Here is a 24937-nt window from a genome sequence, read left to right on the forward strand (position 1 = left end):
CAAGAGGCTACTGATGTTTTTTGGATCTGCTTATGCATAGCTCCAGGAGAATGAATCATGCAGTCTCAGCACTCTCCATCTGACACCCTGGATTTTAAAACCTGTCTGTTCATTCTCTGTGGGCTACTCTGCTCAACCAAGTAGACCACATTATTGCATGTTCCTTCTTTTTAGTCATGTAGAGATCTTAGTGCTACTTATCTTACACTGTCTTTGTTGCTTCATAGCCTATTAACTATCTGATCTGCAAACTCCGTTTGCTGACCTGTGTTGTTCAGGCAGTGGGGGAGGAGCTATACGCAAGTGAGGAACAATTCCTCTTCTTCCATTTTATGGGCTGTCTCACTTAGGAAATGTTACCATTGTCCAAGCCAAAGAGCATTTTCAAAAAATGTTTGTTTCTAACACTGTTTGTGCAGACAGAGCAGATGCTACACCCAAGACCTCCATCCTAAAAGCACTGCTGAGTGACTGTCGACACCTGGAGACACCTCAACTCACTGGCCACTTTTCTTTCAAACTACGCCTTCCCCTGGCTGACTGCATGCCCAGAGCTGCCTGGCCGTGTGCCTCCTGCCTGTCACACACCTGGGTCCACATCGTAGACAACACAACAGCAAAAACCCAGAAGAGCTCTGCTGAGAAGACTGGCTTTGTTGTTGGCAGCTGGGAAGTCAGAGATTTTCAGTCCCCAGCCTGAGGGGAGAAAACCCCCAGCTCTCATGCCCTGAGAGAGAGGCCTCAGGCATCCCTTGCTCTTCTCGTGTGGTCTTCTAAACCCCTGGCTCTGAGCTGCCAAGACCTTTCTGCCCCCTCCTCGGACAGGACCGATAGCCACTGGGCTGCTGGACACCATGTGGCACCCCAGCACCCCAGGGACTCAGCTGCAAGAGCCCCTCAGAGCAACGCTTGCTGGCCCCAGGCTGGGGAGCACAGTTGTGCTCTGGGTTCCACTGGAGGGAGGTGCCCCTGCCAGCACCCCTTGGTGCCTGCTCCCCAGAGAGGAAGGACTTCAGATGCAGCCCTGTGCTCACCATTTCCCACTGGGTGGCTCTGGGCTCCTCCTGGGCAGGGTGCAGGGTGTTTCCATCAGCCTCCCCACGGATCTGGATTTGGGCTCCAACAAAGTGGGCACTGCAGTGCTGCTGCCCTCCTTGGAGTGGGCTTTACAAACACAGGACATTGCCTGATGCTGGATATTATGTCAGAGCCATGCACCATTTTTCCGACTTGCCCATGTGTTATACACTGAGCTCTTTCAATAACCAGTGGCCAGCGGAAGAATGTGTTTAGCTCTGATACAATTTAAAGCAGCTCAGGTAAGGGCTGTTATCTATTTCCTCTGGCTGAACTCTGTAAATCAGGAATTTCATCTTTTTGCTTACCTGAAAACACTTCCTTTTTTACAGACATGGGGATGCTGTGATTTTTAGTTGTTAAAATCAAAAGGCACCTTTTGACCTTTTGTTCTCATATGTTTTATAGTAGATGCCACAACAATTTGCAACTCCTTGTTCATTATTAGGGACATGCAGATTGTCTTTAGATACCTCATCTTTCTGGGAAATTTACTATCTTTTAAATATAATATCTTTTAAAATAGAATATAACTTTATACTTGTCTTTATAATATCTTTATATCCATCAGCATCTGTATTTATCTCAAGACCCTGGAAATCACCTCAAGTACTCTATACATGAGTTGTATTTCAAGGGTTGATATATTGTCCCTGCGGGAATCTGAGCTACAATAGGTTTCTGGTTTTCTATTTTCAAGAAAAACACCTTGGTCTTAGTCACAATGTGTTGTAGGTTTTGGTATACTGTTATTTCTCTAGTATTTCATTATAAACCTCACAGCATCACGTGAGGAAGATTAATGTTTCTACCTGCATTGTATAGTTTGAATTGTTGCAGCACTATGTACCACACAATCTATCTTGGATGGATCAGAAAGTCACCTAGAAATATGTCAGCATAATCCATAAGTCCTGCATCCAAGTTCTCTAAGTGCTTTAACTGATCGAGATTCCGTCCTTAATTCTCTTGTCAAATTATTTATAGTAGATATAGCCACATAGTTGGTAAGATAAAAAAATTTCTAATTATATCTAGTCAAATCAAATGACAATTATGTCTTTATGTAAGTCTGCCAAACAATGCTTTGCCAAAGAAGGTTGGCCAAAAATGTTTTGACCGAAGAAAGAGGAAGAATCCAGAGCATCTGCATACCAGACTCTATAAAATCTCCTTGGGACTATTTTGCCCTGCTCTCACTGAATGTTTCAAGGTAAGTGTACGGGTTCTGAAGGATTGCAGAGACTGAGCAATTGCTCTTTATCTTGCATGTATCACTGCATTTTGATTGCTTCTGATACCCTGAAGGGAGGGCTTGTTTCTGATAGCTGAAATTTTCAATCTGTTTTCCATGGCATCTTTTTATTTCCAACTTAAAATTTATCTCTGGAATTCTATGGAACATAAGAAGAAAGTTACCAACGTGTTAATATACTAGTGACTGACTTAGAACCTCTGATGTCATGACACGCAACACCCGAAGTTATTAACTGTTAGTCCAATTATCTTGAGGTAATTTTACTGTATTCACTCCCCATTTATCATATTAATACCCATTGCAAAAAAGATTGCACTGAGCCTGATAAGATATATACAGCATGGAAGTAAGTAAATTCACTTTCCACAGATCAAGGGCAATTAAAGGACTTCTTGGAGACTCATCGCTGATAATTAAGGGCAACAGAACAGAGAGATTTGCTTTAGGCTTAGTTCTTCAGTATACCAATAGTGAAAGGGCAAAACACCTACCAGTATGATAATATTGCAAAATTATAATCAATATTAAAAATTCTGTTCATAGTTAGAAGAATAAAATTATTTAGAATGCTGTCTCATTCTGAAGTGGGATATAAGTACTTAGGTGTTTGAATCAAAACTAGCTTTCAAAAGGTGTTATTGAAAATGACATATTGGTAAAATACTGGAAAGATAGAAACTGTGAGAGATTTCACCACTGGGACAGAAAACTATTGTCTAACAACTGATGGAAAGTGTCTTCTTTCCCCCTCAGAGTCTTCTGCTGACGTGTCTTCAGCAAAGTGCAGACATGGCCTCTCCTGACTCCGAGATGGCCGTCTTTGGGGAGGCAGCTCCTTACCTCCGAAAGTCAGAAAGGGAGAGAATAGAGGCCCAGAACAAGCCTTTCGATGCCAAGACATCTGTCTTTGTGGCCCATCCTAAGGAATCCTTTGTGAAAGGGACAATCCAGAGCAGGGAATCAGGGAAGGTCACTGTCCAGAGTGAAGCTGGAGAGGTGAGCAAAATGCAACCCTTGCGAACATAATTTAATTCCCACTCTGGGCTCTTAGCTGACATATATCGGTCTGTCTTCCTTGGCAGACCCTGACTGTGAAGGAAGATCAAATCTTCGCCATGAACCCTCCCAAGTATGATAAAGTCGAGGACATGGCCATGATGACCCACCTCCACGAACCCGCTGTGCTGTACAACCTCAAAGAGCGTTACGCAGCCTGGATGATCTACGTAAGTACCAGCAGCAGTCTTCCTTTGGGTAGCTAGGAGGAACTGCTCTGCCAGGCTAAGGGGAAGCCAACGTGCTGTCTCCCTTCCTCGCAGACCTACTCGGGTCTCTTCTGCGTCACTGTCAACCCCTACAAGTGGCTGCCGGTGTACAACCCGGAGGTGGTGTTGGCCTACCGAGGCAAGAAGCGCCAGGAGGCCCCTCCACACATCTTCTCCATCTCTGACAATGCCTACCAGTTCATGTTAAATGGTGAGTTGCTTGATATCTCTTCAAATGATATTGTAGCGTGCACTTCAGGAAAAATCTTCCTTTTCTCTGTAGATAATCTTTGAACATATGGAGTCATGTTTACAGCATATAGGTCAGATGAGTAAACTAGAATGCCCATCTTTAAATAAGACATAGCACAGAAAGCACACTGGGAATGTTGTAGAGGGAAGTCTAGAAATTAAGTTTTGTAATTACAGAGTAAAAAGTCTGATGAAAGCAGAATTAGCAATGCTGCAGAAGTGCTGGTGCTTTATTTTATCAAAAAGCATGGAATCAAACATTACTAACACAATATGCATATCAGAAAGTAAGAAAGAATCACTATAAAGTGAAATTCCAAATCCAAAGGAGTGCACTATCAGAGCTTCTTTACTGCCTCAGAATCCCAAATGATAAGGGATTGCCAGATGAAGGAGACAGAGCCTAAAAGTCAGGAGATACAATGGAAATTGGAACAATGGCAGAACGGTTAGCTAAGAAATGGCTATTACCTCTCAAGAAAAAGATATCAGACTTACAATGAATAATGCTACAGAAATTTGGCTCAGTGCTTATGAGGGCAGAAGAAAACAAAATGAACTGTAGGAATTACTTGGGAAAAAAAGAAAAGCAATAGTTCCATGATATCACATTCCATTAAAAAGTAGAACATTGACATCTTGAGTAATGCAGACAGTTCTAGGTTTCTCATGTTAAAAAGGAGATAGTGGACCTGGAAAAGCTCACCGAGGGACAAAACATTATTCATAGACATGAAATAAATTCAGTATGAATAACAATTAAGTAGGTGAGGATGCTTTGATGATAGAGAAGAGAAAACTGAGGGGATATATAACAGAAATTTGTAAAGTCAAGAGTTGTACAGAATCAAGTGCTGTATAGAAAGCAAAATCAGAATTCATTCTTTCATTCTATCTAACATTTGAACAGCTAGGAAGCATCAAAACAACTATCAGTTGAAACATTTTTTAAAAACCAAAAGGAATCACAAATTGCATACAACTTACTTAAGTCCTGGATATTCTTTATCAAAGAAAATTTATCAAAAAACCTTGAACTCAGGAGGGCCTATCGTCTGATCTTGAAAGGCTATTGAGTCCCCAGATAGTGTAATTTCATTTTATGTTCCATTTTTTAGTCACTTTAATCATATTGACATTGCAAAATAATATTTACTTTTGAATTTTTCTTACATACAGAAATATCAATCTTGATTTGAAGAGAATTATATTAACAAGAAACTGGTATATTTTATCTTACATCCATCTCCAAATCAGACTTTAGTTTTTTATTGGGGGACATTAAAACAATCCTGAAATGGATTAAGTGCTACATTTCCAGGGCATTTTAACTGGGATTTGGCTATGTTCACACTCTTAATGAAGCTTCAGTTCACAGTTCTTTCATAGATTTTGATTTCTCTGCAATTGAGGAGCACTAAGAAAACTCTGTCTTTTCACAGATCGTGAGAACCAGTCGATCCTGATCACGTATGTACACCCCTGCTCGGGTCCCTGCAGGGCTGCCCGGTGCCAGGGGACCTCCTGCCTGACCACACGCTCTCTGCTTCTTTCTTTGGTTTGACAGCGGAGAATCCGGTGCAGGGAAGACTGTGAACACAAAGCGTGTCATCCAGTACTTTGCAACAATTGCAGCGAGCGGGGATAAGAAGAAGGAAGATCAGTCAGGCAAAATGCAGGTAAATTAATAGGTGCTGGCTTGCATCAATGCTTTCCTCTGTTCCTGACATGATTTTTGGAAAGGATAACCAGCAATAATTATCGTCCTCTAGGGAACGCTTGAGGATCAAATCATCAGCGCCAACCCACTGCTGGAGGCCTTTGGTAATGCCAAGACCGTGAGGAACGACAACTCCTCACGCTTTGTAAGTTGTTGCTTTGGACAAAATCTCTCCCTCTCATTACAAGATAAGTAACGGTCCTAGCAGTGTTCCACATAAAGGAGACATCAAAAGAACCCATCCAGGCTGAAATGCTGCTGCTTCTCCTTTAACAGGGCAAATTCATCAGAATCCACTTTGGAGCCACAGGCAAACTGGCTTCTGCCGACATTGAAACTTGTAAGAGACTCTCCTGGCCTGATCCCATTCCTTCACAAATTCCCACCTCCATCTGCGTTGCTGTGCCTAACTCTGTCCTACCTTCCTTGACAGATCTGCTGGAGAAGTCCAGAGTCACTTTCCAGCTCAAGGCAGAAAGAAGCTACCACATATTTTATCAGATCACCTCCAACAAGAAGCCGGAGCTAATTGGTAGGAAGGATCATTATGACTTTTTGAGGATGATTGCTGAGCAACAGTTCCCGCTATTACCTGGTGAGCAAAACTAAGCCTGTGCCTTGCCCCTTTCTGCTTTCAGACATGCTCCTCATTACCACCAACCCTTATGATTACCACTTTATGAGTCAAGGTGAGGTCAGTGTTCCCAGCATTGATGACCAGGAGGAGCTCATGGCTACAGATGTAAGTAACAAAGCAAAAAGTTACATACTATACTTGTCTCAAAGGTGACATAGATGACCTACTAAGGACACGTATTTTATTTCATTGTTTTGACTGCAGAGTGCCATTGACATCCTGGGCTTCACTCCTGATGAGAAGACAGCCATCTACAAGCTGACAGGGGCTGTCATGCACTACGGGAACCTGAAGTTCAAGCAGAAACAACGAGAGGAGCAGGCAGAGCCCGATGGCACGGAAGGTATCAGAAATTCAGCCACTGACTTGTTCAAAGAACTTTTCCATTTGCAGAAGTGATATGTTAGCCTCCAAAGACTGGTCTTTGTTGGCCTGAGTCACCACATAAAACACTGAGAAAAGCATCTTTCTAGATTGTCTGTCTAACTGCAGAGGTGGTTCACCTTCAACGCAGGATATCTTTCTCTCTGTAAAACCTTCAACCACTAAGTCACCATCATGTGCAATCATTTTTTTTGCCAAAAGAAATCCTGCATTCTTTGCCATGCAGAAGTCCACTTTCCACAGAAAAGGAACTTGCTGCATGCATGCCTCATGTATTCCCAGAAGCTTTTGTGGTTCTTCTGGGGTCTTCCAGATTCAAGCTATTCCTATCCAAGCCATATCTGTTCTGGCTTTCGAAGAAGGCCATCATTAGCTTCCAGAATTTGCACCATTCCCCAGACCTTCTGTATGAGACCAGACCAATGCTTTTCCATTTCTAGAACATGAACAGCTACCAAAATACTGACCAAATTCTAGCTGTTGTCCAAAGATAAATGCTCCTCTCCCTCTCCCTCTCCCTCTGCCTCTCCCTCTCCCTCTGCCTCTCCCTCTCTCTCCCTCTCCCTCTCCCTCTCCGTCTTTAGTGGCTGACAAGGCTGCCTACTTGATGGGCCTGAACTCGGCTGAATTGCTCAAAGCCCTGTGTTATCCCCGAGTCAAGGTTGGGAATGAATACGTGACCAAAGGTCAAACTGTGGAACAGGTAAATAGAAGATAGTTTGGAAATGGCTTGAAAGAGTACGTGAGGATTCTTCTTTGACCCTAGGAGGTAACTCCAGTCCTTTCTTCTTTGCGTTAGGTGAATAATGCAGTTGGTGCCCTGGCAAAAGCTGTCTATGAGAGGATGTTCTTGTGGATGGTTGTTCGCATCAACCAACAGCTGGATACCAAGCAACCCAGACAGTACTTCATTGGTGTGCTGGACATTGCTGGCTTTGAGATCTTTGATGTAAGGAACAGAGATTTTGCAACAGCTTTGTGGAAGGGACAATAGGTGTTAAGAAAATGCTAAGCCTTATTTCATGAAGAGTCAGAATTTTTGTAATAGTCAAGAGATCTCACTATTAAAGTGAGGGGCTCTTTCAACCTTAAGATCTTAATCGGAAAGAAACTAATACCACAGCATGCAAGAATATTAAGAAAAAGGAAGAAATTTGTGAAAAGGTTATACGGGCCAGTGGTGTGGAAAAATATTGAAGGATATTAGAAATGTTCATGCTGTTGTTGGAACTTATTGAAAGAGTTTAGGCAATGGTCAAGCTATTGGTGAAAGAGCCCCAAAAGCTTCAGTATCAGCATGTGGAAATATCTAAATCCGCTCTCTTAAGGAGAGAAAAATATTTGGGTAGCAAATTCTGGCAGTCTTCATGATCAGGGTATCAGGAGAGGCAGAGTCTAGTAATAAATTTGTTCTGATAGGTGAAACTGTGTTGAAGTTATTTACTAAATTTCCTTCAGAATTAAGGAATTCCAAATGGATAATTATCATAATTAAAGTATCCATATTATATGGAATGATAATAAGGACAAAAATTATCTCTACATTACAGTGAATTAGAAGTTTTTTATTGATCCAGAATGCAATCTGAATCCCATTGAAGGATTTCTGGGAGAACAGATAGGGAAGGGACCTTGCATTTGTCTGAAGAGACATATGAAAAATCAGAAATACACAGGGAAAAGCCTTGTGGTAATGGCTGAACCTTGGAAACATTGCATCTTTTTTTTTTTCATTTGGCAGTTCAATAGCTTTGAGCAGTTGTGCATCAACTTCACCAATGAGAAACTGCAACAGTTCTTCAACCACCACATGTTTGTGCTGGAGCAGGAGGAATATAAGAAGGAAGGAATTGAATGGACATTCATTGACTTTGGGATGGATCTAGCTGCCTGCATTGAGCTGATTGAGAAGGTATCCTTCCTGTTCAGGTGCATTAATGTTGGATTTCTCTAGTTATGGAGGGATATATACAGAATTTGTTTATGTCTGGATTAAAATTATACATTTGAGTTATTAAAGAATTCTGTATTTCTGTAATTTGTAATGTTGGCAGCAATAGTTAAAAGTAGTTCCACAAGTAACAGTGAAACACCAAGAATTAAAAATTATGAACCTCCATTAATTTTCTGTGACATATTGTTCAGAAAAGAATAGAAGCAACCTTATCTTCCAATTTGTTTCACAGCTTTGTGTCCTAATACAAGCCTCTTTCCAACCAAGGAATCTGTTTCTCCCTCTTGGCTGTTGTCTTCTAGCCCATGGGCATTTTCTCCATCCTGGAAGAGGAATGCATGTTCCCCAAGGCAACTGACACCTCTTTCAAGAACAAGCTCTATGACCAGCATCTGGGCAAGTCCAGCAACTTCCAGAAGCCCAAGCCTACCAAAGGCAAGACTGAGGCACACTTCTCCTTGATCCACTATGCTGGCACAGTGGACTACAACATCACTGGCTGGCTGGAAAAAAACAAGGACCCCCTGAACGAAACTGTCATTGGGTTGTACCAGAAATCGTCTGTGAAGACATTGGTTTTACTCTTTGCCAACTATGGTGGACCAGATTCAGGTCAGCTCTGTGAAAATTGTATTTTCAGTGTTGGAAAATGTTGACAGGAAATCAAACAGGAAAGGCTACATGTTTAAAAATTCTTTTCTGTTCTGTAGTTCCATGTTCAATAACTTTGACAAACATCAATATTTTGATATTGTTTTCCCTTTCTTTAATTTACAGAGGGTGGTGGCAAAAAGGGTGGCAAGAAAAAGGGTTCTTCTTTCCAGACTGTCTCAGCTCTTTTCCGGGTACGTACCAGTTTCCTCACTCTTTTTAATTGATGAAAGGGAATTTAAAATGTGAAAAGTAATGTTATAACTCTTGAAGTCTTATAGTAAGAGGATTAAGAACATTATGTATTATAGGTAAATTTCCTTTCCATTTAAACGATGGACTGGTTTCTTCTCTCTGTCAACATGGAATAACATTCTCTCATTAATATATCAAAATGAAAATTCTTTCAAATGATTGAAGATATTGTCATTCAGATCTTTTTTATATACATCTCTATTTTTTAAGCTAAATATGAGAATTTCTTTCAGCTATTGCACAGAGTTCAGACCATTTTACCAAACAGAGATTTTGGACTTCTGAATATTTTCAATATTGCTACCATACACAATTAGTAAGTAATAGAGCAATTCCGAAAAACAGAGAGGCTGGGTTTAAGATTATGATATATATAAACACCTAACCAATACATTGATTCAACAGAGCAAGCATAGGGAATTGTTCACAACTTTCAACACCGTTAGTCTCAGGGTATTAAATGAGTTATATCCCAGTTTTTGTAAATAATAAAATATGAAGACATAGAAAACAAATTATAGTTCCATTTCTACATTAATATGGAAATCAAGTTAAAATCTGACAAATTACTAACTCCTTTGCATGGATGAAATACATGCAGCTGCAGGGATGCAGATCTTTCATTTGTTGATCTCACCTTTACCTTGTAATCTCACAGGAGAATTTAAACAAGCTGATGACCAATCTACGGAGCACTCACCCCCATTTTGTACGATGCATCATCCCAAATGAAACAAAAACACCTGGTAAGGGGATCCAATAGGAGGAAAACTCAGACCACAGAAGCACTTCTCCTGAGTATCAAACAATGGGATAGTCACTAATGGTGGTGTTTGTTAGGTGCCATGGAGCATGAACTGGTGCTGCATCAGCTGCGGTGCAATGGTGTGCTGGAAGGGATCAGAATTTGCAGGAAAGGATTCCCCAGCAGAGTCCTGTATGCTGACTTCAAACAAAGGTGAGAGTGCCACACCTTTCTCCCCATTCTTTTCCACAGCTACTACGTCCTAAATTACTTAAGCATAATATTTACTACACAGTTTAGTGTAGACACTCTGTAATCAAATTACATTACAGTAGCCTACTACTGGAAAACAATGAGGTTTATTTATTTATAAATATCTAAAGGGCAAGTGTCAAGAAGATGGGGCCAGACTCTTTTCAGTGGTGCCCAGTGACAGGACAAGGGGCAACGGGCACAAACTGGAACACAGGAAGTTCCATCTGAACGTGAGGAAACTTCTTCACGCTGAGGGTGACAGAGCTCTAGACGAGGCTGCCCAGAGAGGCTGTGGAGTCTCCTCCTCTGGAGAGATTCAAAACCCGCCTGGACACAATACTGTGCAACCTGCTCTAGGTGAACCTGCTTTAGCAAGGGGGTTGGACTAGGTGATCTCCAGAGGTCCTTTCCAACCCCTACCAGTCTGTGATTGTGTGATTCTCTGAGGTAACATAGAAATTTCCTTCACACATCCACTTCACATTTGAACAACAATACATGTTTCCACCCAGTGTCCTAAAAATGCTTCTGATCTGTCTTTGGGAGGTCTGTCCCCATGAATGATGTAGTCAGCTGTTGCTGAAAATGACCAGCTGAGAGCTATTGCTGAGAACAGACTGAGTATCCTAACATGAATATGTTAACAAAGAACTGAGTAGTAATATGAAAATGTTTCACTGCCAGTTTATGGTGGTATGACATGTCTGATGATCACGATTCACTTGGACTCTGAGCTAACAGTAGGAAAAGTTCACTTCCACTGTCTTGAAAGAATGGACTGTCTCTAATACGGGACATTACTCACTCAGACAGGCAGCTGCTGTTAAGAAGGCTATGGGGTTCAGTCACAGTGGTGATTTCAGAAATGTGGATTTCTTCATCTTCTGCTTTCTCCTACAGATACAGAGTGCTTAACGTAAGTGCTATCCCAGAGGGTCAGTTCATGGACAGCAAGAAGGCTTCTGAGAAGCTCCTTGCATCCATTGATGTGGACCACACCCAGTACAGATTTGGCCACACCAAGGTAGAAACAAGTCCTGCATTCAAACACTATGTTCCTCCATTATGTGCTACCTGAGACTGATGTGCTACAATGTTCCCTTTCTTAAGGTCTTCTTTAAAGCTGGACTGATAGGTATCCTGGAGGAGATGAGAGATGAGAAACTAGCAGAGATTATGACCATGACACAAGCCAGGTGCAGGGGCTTCCTGATGAGAATGGAGTATCGGAGAATGGTGGAGAGGAGGTAGACATTTCTCAGTCTTGTATCATGTTCTCATGGTACTTGGCTAATTGAGTCTAAATTCACCAGCCACAGAGTATGTCATACCACGTGAATTTTACTTCAGGGACGCAATCTTCTGCATCCAGTACAATGTTCGTGCATTCATGAACGTCAAACACTGGCCTTGGATGAAGCTGTTCTTCAAGATCAAGCCCTTGCTGAAGAGTGCAGAATCTGAGAAGGAGATGGCCAACATGAAACAAGAGTTTGAGAAAACCAAGGAAGAGCTTGCAAAGTCTGAGGCAAAGAGGAAGGAGCTGGAGGAGAAAATGGTGACCCTGCTGCAGGAGAAGAATGACCTGCAGCTCCAAGTGCAGGCGGTGAGTATCACCATTCATTTGTTCCTGGGAAAAGAATGCTATACATTGCTATACATGCTTCTTACCCTACGCAGAGACTCACAGGAAGATGACTAATGTGCAGCAGAACACAGTCTAAATCACAGACTCTAGGGCACTCTGGCATTGAGTAGACATGCACTGGCAGGGGCATGGTGAGTCTCACGGCAGCCCCACATGAGACTTGGCATTTGGGCTGTCTGAGGAAAGAGCCGTGTAACACTAGCCAACATGTAATCCAGAGCAGAGAGCTCTGAACTGGAAGGGAAGTACCTCCGTCTACTCAACTTTCAAAGTACTGTATCTGTCCAGCAGAGTAAAGACAAACCTGAGAAGGACCCACTTTTCCTACTTACAGCTGCATTAGAAGGCCTTGATTACTTTCAGAAACACAGATACTTCCCATTCAAACTCAACTAGGAAAAGGCAGTCTCTTCGCACCAAACAAAACACCACTTTCTCCACTAAATTATTCTCACAAAGCCTTTACTCCCCAAATATTATGAGGTTCACGATGAGTCAATTAAAAAGAAGCAGCTACTGAATACTCCTTCTGTTAGGAGAAAAGACTCCAGGCCCTTGCTCCTGATGAAACTAGTAATTGAAGCGACCACGGTTGTGTCGTGCTTGTGGGTGCAGGAGGTATTCCCTCTCTGTGAGGCATTTGTAAGAGACACAAAAACTTTGGAATCAATGTTGATACCAGATGAACAGGTTTCCCAGTAGACACCTGGCAAGATCTTCCAGTTGCTGGTCTGGAAGGCCAGGTTCGGCCCCCATTTTACCACATGCCTGCTCAGGGATATAAAAAAAGACAGAGCAGAGAAACTGCAGAACATTACAACCCAGAAACAGCTGTGTCTCCTCACCAGGAAGCAGATAGCTTGGCTGATGCAGAGGAAAGATGTGACCAGCTCATCAAAACCAAAATCCAGCTGGAAGCCAAAATTAAGGAGGTGACTGAAAGGGCTGAGGATGAGGAGGAAATTAATGCCGAGCTGACAGCCAAGAAGAGAAAACTGGAGGATGAATGTTCAGAGCTGAAGAAAGATATTGATGACCTTGAGTTAACACTGGCCAAAGTGGAGAAGGAAAAGCACGCCACTGAAAACAAGGTACGCACACGGGGAATCACGTAAGGGGTCCAAAAAATCTTTGCTTCTCGAAGCAAAAGAGCCTGCTACTCCAGGACGTGTTGGCTTTGGAAGATTTGAGCTGGGCCTCATCTGAGCAGCAAAAAGGAACATGAAGTTCCTGGCTAAGCACTGCAAAGTGAAAATGTCACTGAACCAGCAGGCATGGTTTCCACCCAGTTTTGACAATTCCTTATATTTGTAGGTGAAAAACCTCACAGAGGAGATGGCAGCCCTGGACGAGACCATCGCCAAGCTGACAAAAGAGAAGAAAGCTCTCCAAGAGGCCCATCAGCAGACACTGGATGACCTGCAGGCAGAAGAGGACAAAGTCAATACGCTGACCAAAGCTAAAACCAAGCTGGAGCAGCAAGTGGACGACGTAAGCACACAGGCATACAGCAAGAAGAGGACAGGTATGGAGTTAGACCTGGCTGGCAGAGCACTGATGGTCTTGCCCTTTTTAGCTGGAAGGGTCCCTGGAGCAGGAGAAGAAACTGCGCATGGACCTTGAGAGAGCTAAGAGGAAACTCGAAGGAGACCTGAAGCTGGCCCAGGACAGCATAATGGATTTGGAAAACGATAAGCAGCAGCTGGATGAGAAACTGAAGAAGTAAGCGTGGCTGTGGGGCACCCGAGTGCTGGGCTGGTGCACTTGTCTTTTCCTTTTGAGCTCTAACATGGTTTGCTTTGCCCAAAGGAAAGACTTTGAAATCAGCCAGATCCAGAGCAAAATTGAGGATGAGCAAGCCCTGGGCATGCAATCACAGAAGAAGATCAAGGAGCTGCAGGCAAGTCTCTGTCCCTTCTCCTCTTTCCCCCAGTCTCAGGTGAGGCAGGAGGAGGGCATGGGTGTGAAGGGTCCCCAATATTCCCCAGGCTCGTATTGAGGAACTGGAGGAGGAAATTGAGTCTGAGCGAACGTCTCGGGCAAAAGCAGAGAAGCATCGGGCTGACCTCTCCAGGGAGCTAGAGGAGATCAGCGAGCGCCTGGAAGAAGCAGGAGGAGCTACCGCAGCTCAGATCGAGATGAACAAGAAGCGTGAGGCAGAATTTCAGAAGATGCGTCGCGACCTCGAGGAGGCCACGCTGCAGCACGAAGCCACGGCTGCTGCCCTGCGGAAGAAGCACGCGGACAGCACAGCTGAGCTTGGGGAGCAGATCGACAACCTGCAACGAGTGAAGCAGAAGCTGGAGAAGGAGAAGAGTGAGCTGAAGATGGAGATTGACGACTTGGCCAGTAACATGGAGTCTGTCTCCAAAGCCAAGGTATGGAATTTCAGTAGAACATGCTCACAAGACCCAGGTGTGGCACATAGGCTATATCTACCAGCCACATTCTCCTAGAAACAATTCTCCTCCTCCTTGCCGTGAGGATAAGGCAGAGTCCAGGTGTTCATCAGCTTTCCTTCCTTGTGTTTGCTACCTAGGCAAATCTGGAGAAGATGTGCCGCACTCTGGAAGACCAGCTGAGTGAGATTAAAACTAAGGAGGAGCAGAATCAGCGCATGATCAATGACCTCAATACTCAAAGAGCTCGTCTGCAGACAGAATCAGGTGAGACATCCTCCTTCCAGAGGTGCAATGGGAGGATCTGCATGCCATGAGCATACCACAGGGTGCAAACTGACAGCTGGTATATGCTCTGCAGGCCACTCCGGATTACATGGGCTTACAGGCTGAACCTGTCATATTATGAATAGTCTAGTCACCTTTTTCCACTTTACCCTTCCCAGGTGAATATTCACGCCAGGTGGAGGAAAAAGATGCTCTGATTTCTCAGCTGTCTAGGGGCAAGCAAGGATTTACCCAACAGATTGAGGAACTCAAGAGACATCTAGAGGAAGAAATAAAGGTCTGGAAGTACCCTATGGTCCACAGCCTACATCTCCCCTAAAAGCATCTGGAGAATCCTGTCTGATCAAAGATTGGTTCAACATTCTTTCCCCAAACACATGTAGTACTGGAGGGAACACTGATAATGCACACCCCTCAACTCATAGGCTAGAGAGGGAAGAAAGCGTAATGATTTTGATGCTGGGGGAAGTCATCCACACGGCTTCCATGAGATTCTGACGATAGTGTCTAAGGCAGCATTCCGATACATATGGCAAAACATTTACAGAAACAGCAGATTACTGTCCCCAGAGCACCTGTCGCTGAAAACATCCTGATCCTCCAGAACACTTTGATGACGGCTTCATCAGCTCCCAGCTTTGCATTTACCTAATCAAAGTTTTGTTCTAATTTCCCTGTCAATTTCATGGTCAAGAGGCATCTCAAGACAGGTTACCCATCCCAATGTCCCCACAGGCCAAGAACGCCCTGGCCCATGGCTTGCAGTCTGCTCGCCACGACTGTGACTTGCTCCGGGAACAATATGAGGAGGAGCAGGAAGCCAAGGGGGAGCTGCAGCGTGCCCTGTCCAAGGCCAACAGCGAAGTGGCCCAGTGGAGAACCAAATACGAGACGGACGCTATTCAGCGCACGGAGGAGCTGGAGGAGGCCAAGTACGTGGGAAGTGGGATGTCGAATGGCTGGAGAAGACTGCGAGTGCCAAGGGAAACTGGAAATGGGAGTCTCCAACAGTGGGTTAGGACAGAGGTGGGAGGAAGGCAGGGATATACTGTGTTTGTGGTAAAGGGGAGAGAGGGAGGGAGAGGAACAGTGTGCTGTGGCAAAAGTGTAGACTGGAAGGGCAAGCAAAGCCTTTAGGGCTAGAAAGGCGAAGACAGGCCGAATACTCAGTAGGTGCTAGGGCACAGAAGTGATAGACCCTTTAGTCTGCATGCAGTCTTGAACAGAAAAAACACTGCAAAAAGCGCTAGGCTCAAAGCTCACAAAGTGGGCAACTGCCCTCAGGTGAACAGGACAAAATTGGCTCCTCTCTAAGCTGTGCTTATCTCCTCCCAGGAAGAAGCTGGCACAGCGGCTGCAGGATGCAGAGGAGCACGTTGAAGCCGTCAATGCCAAATGTGCTTCCCTGGAAAAGACAAAGCAGAGGCTGCAGAATGAAGTGGAGGACCTGATGATTGACGTGGAGCGATCAAATGCTGCCTGCGCAGCTCTGGATAAGAAGCAGAAGAACTTTGACAAGGTCTTCTGGGCTCCAGCCTTGGGGCTCCTGGGCAGAGCATCCCCTCCTGATTGCCACGTCCATACTCACGGCCCATTTCTCTTCAGATCCTTGCAGACTGGAAGCAGAAGTATGAGGAAACGCAGGCTGAGCTGGAAGCCTCCCAGAAGGAGTCTCGCTCTCTCAGCACGGAGCTGTTTAAGATGAAGAATGCCTATGAGGAGTCCTTGGACCACCTGGAAACGCTGAAGCGTGAGAACAAGAACTTGCAGCGTAAGTCCCTGGCCCTCTGCTCCCGGCCGGGCTTTCTCACTATCCACCACCACCCACCGCTCCACATGGGTCCTTGCCTGCAGGTCGGCAAAGATGCCTGCCACCTTGGTGCGACAGGGCCCTTCCCATTCTGCTCTGTGCCTGACCAGGCGTTTGGTCTTTGTTCCTACAGAGGAGATTTCCGACCTGACGGAGCAGATTGCCGAGGGAGGAAAGGCGATCCATGAGCTGGAGAAAGTCAAGAAGCAGATTGAGCAGGAGAAATCTGAAATCCAGGCCTCCCTGGAGGAAGCGGAGGTACACACAGTGCTAATAAATGTTGCCCAGACTGAAAGTATGGGAATAGTTATCTGCAGAGATGGCAGGAAAGCAAGCCTAGATTTCAGGAAATACCACATAAGCAATTACTGAGAAAGGAAGCAGTAGTTTAAGTCACTGTTCCTGCTGACTTGTCCAGGCCTCCCTAGAACATGAAGAGGGGAAGATCCTGCGCCTCCAGCTTGAGCTCAACCAGGTGAAGTCTGAGATTGACAGGAAGATAGCAGAGAAGGATGAGGAGATCGACCAGATGAAGAGAAACCACCTCAGAATTGTGGAGTCCATGCAGAGCACCCTGGACGCTGAGATCAGGAGCAGGAATGAAGCCCTGCGGCTGAAGAAGAAGATGGAGGGAGACCTGAATGAAATGGAGATCCAGCTGAGCCATGCCAACCGCGTGGCCGCAGAGGCACAAAAGAACCTGAGAAACACACAGGCAGTGCTCAAGGTCTGTTCAGCAAAGCTAGAGAAAGAGAGGTGACATCCGTGACATTTTTGGCACCCAAGCGCACACTGCTGCCTTGTAATTTCTCATTGCTCCAGTGCTGTGCCATCTTATAATTTCCCTTTCTTCTCTTAAAGGATACGCAGATACACTTGGATGATGCTCTCAGGACCCAGGAGGACCTGAAGGAGCAGGTGGCCATGGTGGAGCGCAGAGCAAACCTGTTGCAGGCTGAAGTTGAGGAGCTACGGGCAGCCCTGGAGCAGACGGAGCGGTCGAGGAAAGTGGCTGAGCAGGAGCTTCTGGATGCCACTGAACGTGTGCAGCTCCTCCACACCCAGGTGAGGCACTCTGCTGGAAATGAGTCCCATCAACAAGAGACAGCACAGAATGACATTGCGATGTATCTTGTAAGTGATGACTATGTAAACATTTGAGGAGCCATGCTGTGATACGGCCAATCTAGCCAGCCCCCCACGTCTGGTGTGCTGCTATGGCGCTAAAGAGGACTCTTGCATTAAAGACTTTCATAAACAATACTCTCACTGTCAACTCTTGATGTGGAGGCATTGGGTCTAAGAGTACAAATCATGTCTTTCCTGTTGCACAGAACACCAGCTTGATCAACACCAAGAAGAAGCTGGAAACAGACATCGTGCAAATTCAAGGTGAAATGGAGGATATGATCCAGGAATCCCGCAATGCTGAAGAGAAGGCCAAGAAGGCCATCACTGATGTGAGCTGGGGCCTGCTTTCAGTGCTGATGGTGGATGTATTCTCCCTCAAACTGTCTCCAGCCCCAAAATGGCTCTGATCCTTTTCTCTCATCAGGCAGCCATGATGGCAGAAGAGCTGAAGAAGGAGCAGGACACCAGCGCCCACCTGGAGAGGATGAAGAAGAACCTGGACCAGACGGTGAAGGACCTGCAGCACCGTCTGGATGAGGCTGAGCAGTTGGCACTGAAAGGAGGCAAGAAGCAAATCCAGAAGCTGGAGGCCAGAGTGCGTAGGGCTTTTATTTGTGGATGAGTGAACGTGGCACATAGGTAACCACCAGGGAAGCTCCAAAGATGGTCTTCTCATTGCAGGTGCGGGAGCTGGAAGGGGAGGTGGATGCTGAGCAGAAGCGCAGCGCTGAAGCCGTGAAGGGTGTGCGCAAGTACGAGAGGAGGGTGAAGGAGCTGACCTACCAGGTAAGGCAGGAGGCCTCCTTGGGCTGAGAGAGTTTTCTCATAGCGAGTCAAATTTCCCAAGGGGAATTGCTCACCTCACGTGGTGGGAAACCAGGAACTCATTCTCTGTCCTGCTTACCAACCACTCTAGTCTGAGGAAGACCGGAAGAATATTCTCAGGCTGCAGGATCTGGTGGACAAGCTGCAAATGAAGGTGAAATCCTACAAGAGACAAGCTGAGGAGGCTGTAAGTATTGCTCAAAGAATGGGCAAGAGCCGCCTTCCATCAGGGCAGCACGCTCATTGAGATGACTATGGATACCAGGAAAGGGGCATGAAAGAAGCTCCCAAGGCACAACAGTCTTGGCCATGCCATTTTACCATCGTGTCATTAGGCCTTGCTGAGTTCTGGGCACCCTGCCGTCAGGGATGAGCTGAGGGAAGTTGTGCAGCCTGTTTTATACAGAGGTCAGACTTAAAATACCCAAGGGCCACATCTACTGACTGACAAGTTCATGAATCTCTGCTGCTGATCAACAGCGGAGGGTTTCAGGATCTCTCTCAATCTAAGTCACACTGGTGTTGGGCAGCAAGTAGTGGGAGAAGTACACAAATGACAAATCCAAGTGACAAAATAGCTCCTCAGGAGTGACAGTGAAGCTTGTCACAGTGGGATGCTGAATAAGGGAGGATGAGGAGGTCTGTGTGAGGCTTGTGTGCAAGCAGCGGTGGGTGGGGGATGGAGGGGAAGAGCCGCAGCCCCAACAAGGCCGAGGCGCAGGAGGAGTGAAACCCTTGGCTCCTCACCACCGACTCCCTCTGCTCACACAGGAGGAGCTGTCCAATGTCAACCTCTCCAAGTTCCGCAAGATCCAGCACGAGCTGGAGGAAGCCGAGGAGCGGGCTGACATTGCAGAGTCGCAGGTCAACAAGCTCCGCGTGAAAAGCCGGGAGTTTCACAGCAAGAAAATAGAAGAGGAAGAGTGAGGCAGCAAAGTGACCTGAGGGATGCACAAAATGTGAACCTCTTGGTCGCTTTCTTCTGCGATGAGTCTTTGTAACTGTGTCAATGTCTAGAGAACAAAGACTGTAGATTCCTTTGCATACGCACCACGAGCACTAGTTTTCATTTGTTTCTCTTTTTTGTCTGGTTAGGGCTGTGTCATCATTAGCCTTCAGGCACAGTTTTGGCTTATAACCTTTGTGTACCTGTGTCACAGTACAGGTTTTTTGTCACCTACTTCCTAACTACTTATCCCTTCTTTATTACTTAGTGATTGTGACGTGAATAGAAATTTAGCTTCACGATAAGAGAAATCAAGGGCAATAATTCCTGACAGTGACTTCTGCCAGTTCAGCCTTCCTACTGTTCTGTCCCAAATAGCTTCTTATGTAACCTTTACCCATACAGCACCTCAGCAGCTTCCAGTTGTGCAGCATGTCAGGTGTGAGCTCTTCCTTTTGCTGGCCACTGTCCGAGGCAGATTTGTGGAGGGCTGATAACCAACAGAGTTCATGGTTTTTTGGAAGCTTACAGGAGGTGGTTTTTAGTCTCCGGTATGTTTGATTCATGAATTTAATTAGATGGGGGCACCGTGAAGAGTATCACCGTCCCTTGGACTAGAACTGGAGAAGGCTGGTGACAGTTCTGGGGCAATTACTTTAATTCCTGTAAATAAGGTCAGTGTCCACAAAAGCTGAGTCTCTGGTGGCACAGTACCCTCTGGAACACTGCCCTGCCTGGGGGAATCTGTCCTTCCTGATGAGAGAGCCCAGCTGTTCAGTGTGGGAAAGTGGAAGGGAAACTCGGAGGTGTTCATTAGGAGCTGGCATGTCCAGTCTAGCCTACTGATTTTCCATTGAATGCGCAGAAAAAATAGCAAGGAAGGTGGGCAGGCAAATGGCAGCTTGATTCTGGGCCTGAGCAGAGCTCCAGATGAACTGACAATCACAACTTGAGAGCAGGGGTAAAACGCCATCGTGTTCAGTCTCAATCACTGCCTTGTTGGGGCAGAGCTCAAAGGGCTGGAGCTCACTGTCACAGCCACAGCTTCTGAATTCCCAGTGAGCACTGAACCAGCATATGTAACAGCTCCTGGGAAAGAACTGCTATGGGGAACTGAGGACAGGTAGTTTGTGTCCTTCCAAAGGGAGTATTCCATTACATTCAAGTAAGCCTTAAATGTGAATCAACACAGAAACCTTTGAAAGGGTAGATGAGCATGTGCACAGGGAGATCCAGCTGAAACAATCGACTGGGATTTCCAAAACCTTGCAGCAAGGTGTCCCAACAAAGGCTTTTATAGACGTAATGGAGCCATGGGATAAGAAGGAAGCTTCTCACTCAGATAAATAATCTTCAAAGACACAGAATGAAAAAGAAAAGTTGTTTGTGCTGGGGCCTGGGTTGTTCAAGCTATTGATAAAGCAAGCTGAAGAGGTGTTGAACAGGAAGGAACACAATGTTTCCCAATGAAATAATGCTATTCCAGGCAGTAAGGACAATGAGTGATACCTAAGAAACACAGAAGGCTTTCATGACAATGAGCAAGCAGTACCATTAAATAGCATACAAAATTCAGTACATTTAAACCCACAAAACTATATGCATGGGGGAACATAATGCAGTGTTACATATAAAAAGATGGACTCTAATGATTACCCATCAGGAGCAAGTGAAAATACCCACTCATTTCTCAGCAGTGGTAGCAAAAGCAAAAATAAGAAGAGATAAGTTGAATTTGCAAGGAATTATGATTCCAAAGGAAGGCAATAAAGTAGATCAGATGCATGGAGGGGCTTCCATAGGAGGACCAATTAAACAAACCCAGAGACTTAAGAGAGGAAAGGGGAGAACTGAGTGGGCATACAAAACAGAACTATAAAATCAGCACAGTGTGGAGAGAGAGACTTGACAGGGATCAGTGTTCTAACTGGCTCTGGCATTAAAAGAAACAGGAGAGTGGAGAGAGCAGAAAGTGGAGGACAGTGTGTGTGTGCTTGTGAGTGTATGTGTGTGTAAATCAAAGGGAATTACCTGAAGACAAGGTATGAAAAACCACAAAGACATGTGGGTTCTTCAAAAAGTATGCAGTTAAGTATACTTTGTCACTTCAAACTAAAGGATTACATGGATTCAAAAGAAACTTGGACATGTTCACAGAGAGAAAATCTACTGGAAATACAGAGAAACCCTGTCCATGGTGCAAAGGCTCAGAGCTGTATAGAAAGACAGAGGTTCAGAGAGCTCTTGAGGGTAACAGCTGTTACCATTTGGGAGCATGGAGGGCATTCTGCACTCCAAATCTGTTTTGTGGGTAGAAAATGAGGCTGCCGATCATAACACACCCATCAGATGAGGTACCCCAAGGAGACACTGGTAGAAACACATAGTTGTTGAGTCCCACTTTTTTTATGCAAGAGATGTTTGGACTGCCACAGTAACAGCGCTACTGGACTGTCCTGGTTTTGGCTGGGATAGAGTTAATTTTCTGCCTAGCAGCTGGTATAGTGCCGTGTTTTGGATTTGGGATGAGAATAATGTTGATAACACACTAATGTTTTAGTTGTGGCCAAGGAGTCAAGGACTTTTCAGCTTCTCATACTGACCTGCCATCAATAAGGCAGGGGGTGACCAAGAAGCTGGGAGGGGACGCAGCCAGGACAGCTGACCCCAGCCGACCAAAGGGATATTCCATACCGTACGACGTCATGCTCAGTATATAACTGGGGGTTTGGCTGGAGGCGGTGTGGCTCAGGAACTAGCTGAGCAATTGTGCTGTGCATCACTTCTTTGGTATATTCTATTATTATTATAGATCATCATCTACATCATCATCATCATCAGTGTCATCCTCTTCCTTTTCTGTCCTATAAACTCTCTTTATCTCAACCCACAAATTTTAACTTTTCGATTTTCTCTCTCATCCCACTGTGTGGTTGTTTTAGCTGCCTGCCAGGTTAAACCATGACATGGACCTACCTAGGAAAGCTGGGAGAAACACAGTCCAGCACACAGGAAGGCTTTGGAACTGGAGCACAAAGAAGTGAAGTCCGAGCTTAGCTAACGTGTGAGGTCAGGAGCAGTGTGGGGTCATGGGACGGCTCTGCTCTGAGACCGTATGAGTCACCCTGCAAGGTACTGGCTAACTGGAGGCACTTCTCAGGGAGCTGAAGAGACTGATGTGGAAGGCAGGCAATGTACACCTGTCCTGCCTGGCAAAGCAGCGACCAAGTGAAGCGGCCATTGCAGCTTGAGCTGGAGACGATATGAAATACATTTCCCCAAATCTACTTGCTTAGAGCTCAAACAATATCCCCATTTCACGGGTTAAACTCAGACCTTGCCAAGTACAAGCCTCACGGAGAGAAAGCTGTGTCCCAGCAGCCTGTAGTGGGGTGAGCAGGGAATCTCCTCAGGACAGGGGATGTGCACTGTTAGAGCACCCTGACACGATGGCTGCTGGCTATCTGGTGGCATGTCGCAGTCATTGCTTCATTTCTGACCCATTTCCTTTCCTCTTCTTACCCAGGAGGCCTGTTGCCCTCCTCACATGCCCTGTAGCAGGAGCTTTGATGGATAGGGTATTCACAAGGTCACCTTCTCAGCCGGGACCCACTGCCCAGCAGCGTGACAGATGTGATGACATCCTGGACTTGTGCAAAGCTTTTGACACTGTCCCACATGACATCCTTACCTCTAAATTGGAGAGACATGGATTTGACAGATGGACCACGTGGTGGATAAGGAATTGGCTGGACGGTCGCACTCAAAGAGTTGCGGGCAACGCCTGAAAGTCCAAGTGGAGATCAGTGACGAATGGTGTTCCTCAGGGGTCGATACTGGGACCGGCACTGTTCAACATCTTTATCGGCGTCATGGGCAGTGGGATCGAGTGCACCCTCAGCAAATTTGCTGACGACACCAAGCTGTGTGGTACGGTTGACACGCTGGAGGGAAGGGATGTCGTCCAGAGGGACCTTGACAGGCTTGAGAGGTGGGCCCGTGCTAATTGCATGAAGTTCAACAAGGCCAAGTGCAAGGTCCTGCACGTGGGTCAGCGCAATCCCAAGCACAGCTACAGGCTGGGTGTAGAACGGATTGCGAGCAGCCCTGAGGAGAAGGGTTTGGAGGTGTTGATGAAAAGCTCAGCACGAGCCGGCGATGTGTGCTTGCAGCCCAGAAAGCCAACCGTGTCCTGGGCTGCACCAAAGGCAGTGTGACCAGCAGGTTGAGGGGGTGATTCTGCCCCTCTGCTCTTGTGAGACCCCAGCTGGAGTACTGCAGCCAGCGCTGGGTTCCCCAGTACAAGAGAGACATTGAGCTGTTGGGGTGATTCCAGAGGAGGACCACGAAGCTGATCAGAGGGCTGGAGCACCTCTCCTATAAGGACAGGCTGAGAGAGTTGGGCTTGTTCAGCCTGGAGAAGAGAAGGCTCTGGGGAGACCTAGTTGCGGCCTTCCAGTATCTGAAGGGTGCCTACAGGAAAGATGGACTGTTTATCAGGGAGTGTAGTGATCAAACTCCCTAAAGGAAAGATGCATTGAATTCCCTTTTCCCTTCTGTGAGCTCAAGGAAGACCTGCAGAAACTAGTCCCCGAGTGGAGAAGCTCTTCATGGCTACTCTGAGACAGGATATATCTTAACCAGATAACCCGCAAACACCTACGTGGAGCAGACATGGTATGCTATGCATGGAGAAAGCACTCCTCATATTTAATTCCAGATGACTCAATGCCCATTAGCAGAATAAACAGGCTTCTTAACGAGGAAAGTGTGTCTGTACCATATGCAGGCTCCAGCACTCAGCCATGTCTTAGCAGGAGGGCAGGGAAGAGGAGTTTTCCTCCAGGGGATTAGTGTGCTGGCATTTCTGTTTTGCTTGGGCTAGCATTCCTGGGAGTTCTCCTTTTACACAGAGGACTGCTGTCTGAAGAAACACTGCTGAAGCAGAGGCTGGGCTTTCCCTGTCAGACTGCCCATCGGGTCTGGTGATGTCCCTCTCAGCATGCCTAGATCTCCTCGCCTTCTTCTGACCTACAAATGGTCTTCTGTTGGAATATTTTTTCTTCTAAATCTGAATGGAATTGTCCTTGACTCTGCCCACAGTCAGTCAGGCTCACATTACTTATGCAGGAATTCTCCTGGGATTATTTTCATCCTTGGAATTATTCTCATTGCTTAAATAGAGTAATAAGGAGGACCTTGGGAACTACCAACCAGTCAGTCCCATGTCAGTGACTGGTAAGATCAGGGAACAGACCTTCCTGGACATTATGTCAAAGTCTATGGAACACAGGGAGTTGATTAGAGACAGCCAACATGGCTTCACCAAGACCAAATTCTGCTTGACTAATCTAGTGGCCTTCTACAATGGAGTGACTGCATCAGTGTACAAGGGAAAAGCAACTGATGTCATCTACCTGGATTTCTGTAAGGCGTT

General features: G+C 45.6%; 1 protein-coding gene across 1 annotated transcript; it reads left to right on the plus strand.

Moving 5' to 3' along the window:
- The first annotated feature begins 3092 nt into the window (after positions 1-3092).
- On the plus strand, positions 3093-19604 carry LOC129214545 (myosin heavy chain, skeletal muscle, adult-like). The gene is made up of 38 exons (XM_054846385.1): positions 3093-3331; positions 3418-3561; positions 3655-3811; positions 5295-5322; positions 5420-5531; positions 5625-5717; positions 5849-5912; positions 6006-6104; positions 6211-6314; positions 6414-6552; positions 7178-7296; positions 7393-7542; positions 8335-8505; positions 8850-9159; positions 9325-9392; positions 10112-10199; positions 10294-10411; positions 11354-11477; positions 11564-11700; positions 11804-12059; positions 12950-13192; positions 13416-13592; positions 13678-13823; positions 13911-14001; positions 14090-14479; positions 14641-14767; positions 14947-15065; positions 15524-15720; positions 16124-16307; positions 16394-16559; positions 16732-16856; positions 17017-17325; positions 17460-17663; positions 17933-18058; positions 18154-18324; positions 18411-18515; positions 18646-18741; positions 19326-19604. Exons 1-38 carry the CDS (start codon positions 3125-3127, stop codon positions 19479-19481), a joined length of 5820 nt encoding a protein of 1939 aa, XP_054702360.1. The 5' UTR covers positions 3093-3124; the 3' UTR covers positions 19482-19604.
- The last annotated feature ends 5333 nt before the right edge of the window (positions 19605-24937 follow it).

Source organism: Grus americana, chromosome 18 (genome assembly GCF_028858705.1).
Source record: "Grus americana isolate bGruAme1 chromosome 18, bGruAme1.mat, whole genome shotgun sequence".
NCBI lineage: Eukaryota > Metazoa > Chordata > Aves > Gruiformes > Gruidae > Grus > Grus americana.

Bases quoted from the DNA above. Each gene is read 5' to 3' on its own strand.
- LOC129214545 (XM_054846385.1), top strand. From the start codon at position 3,125: ATGGCCTCTCCTGACTCCGAGATGGCCGTCTTTGGGGAGGCAGCTCCT. The intron at 15,721-16,123 runs GTACGTGGGAAG...ATCTCCTCCCAG, and splicing joins GAGGAGCTGGAGGAGGCCAA to GAAGAAGCTGGCACAGCGGC. The intron at 16,857-17,016 runs GTACACACAGTG...TGACTTGTCCAG, and splicing joins CCTCCCTGGAGGAAGCGGAG to GCCTCCCTAGAACATGAAGA.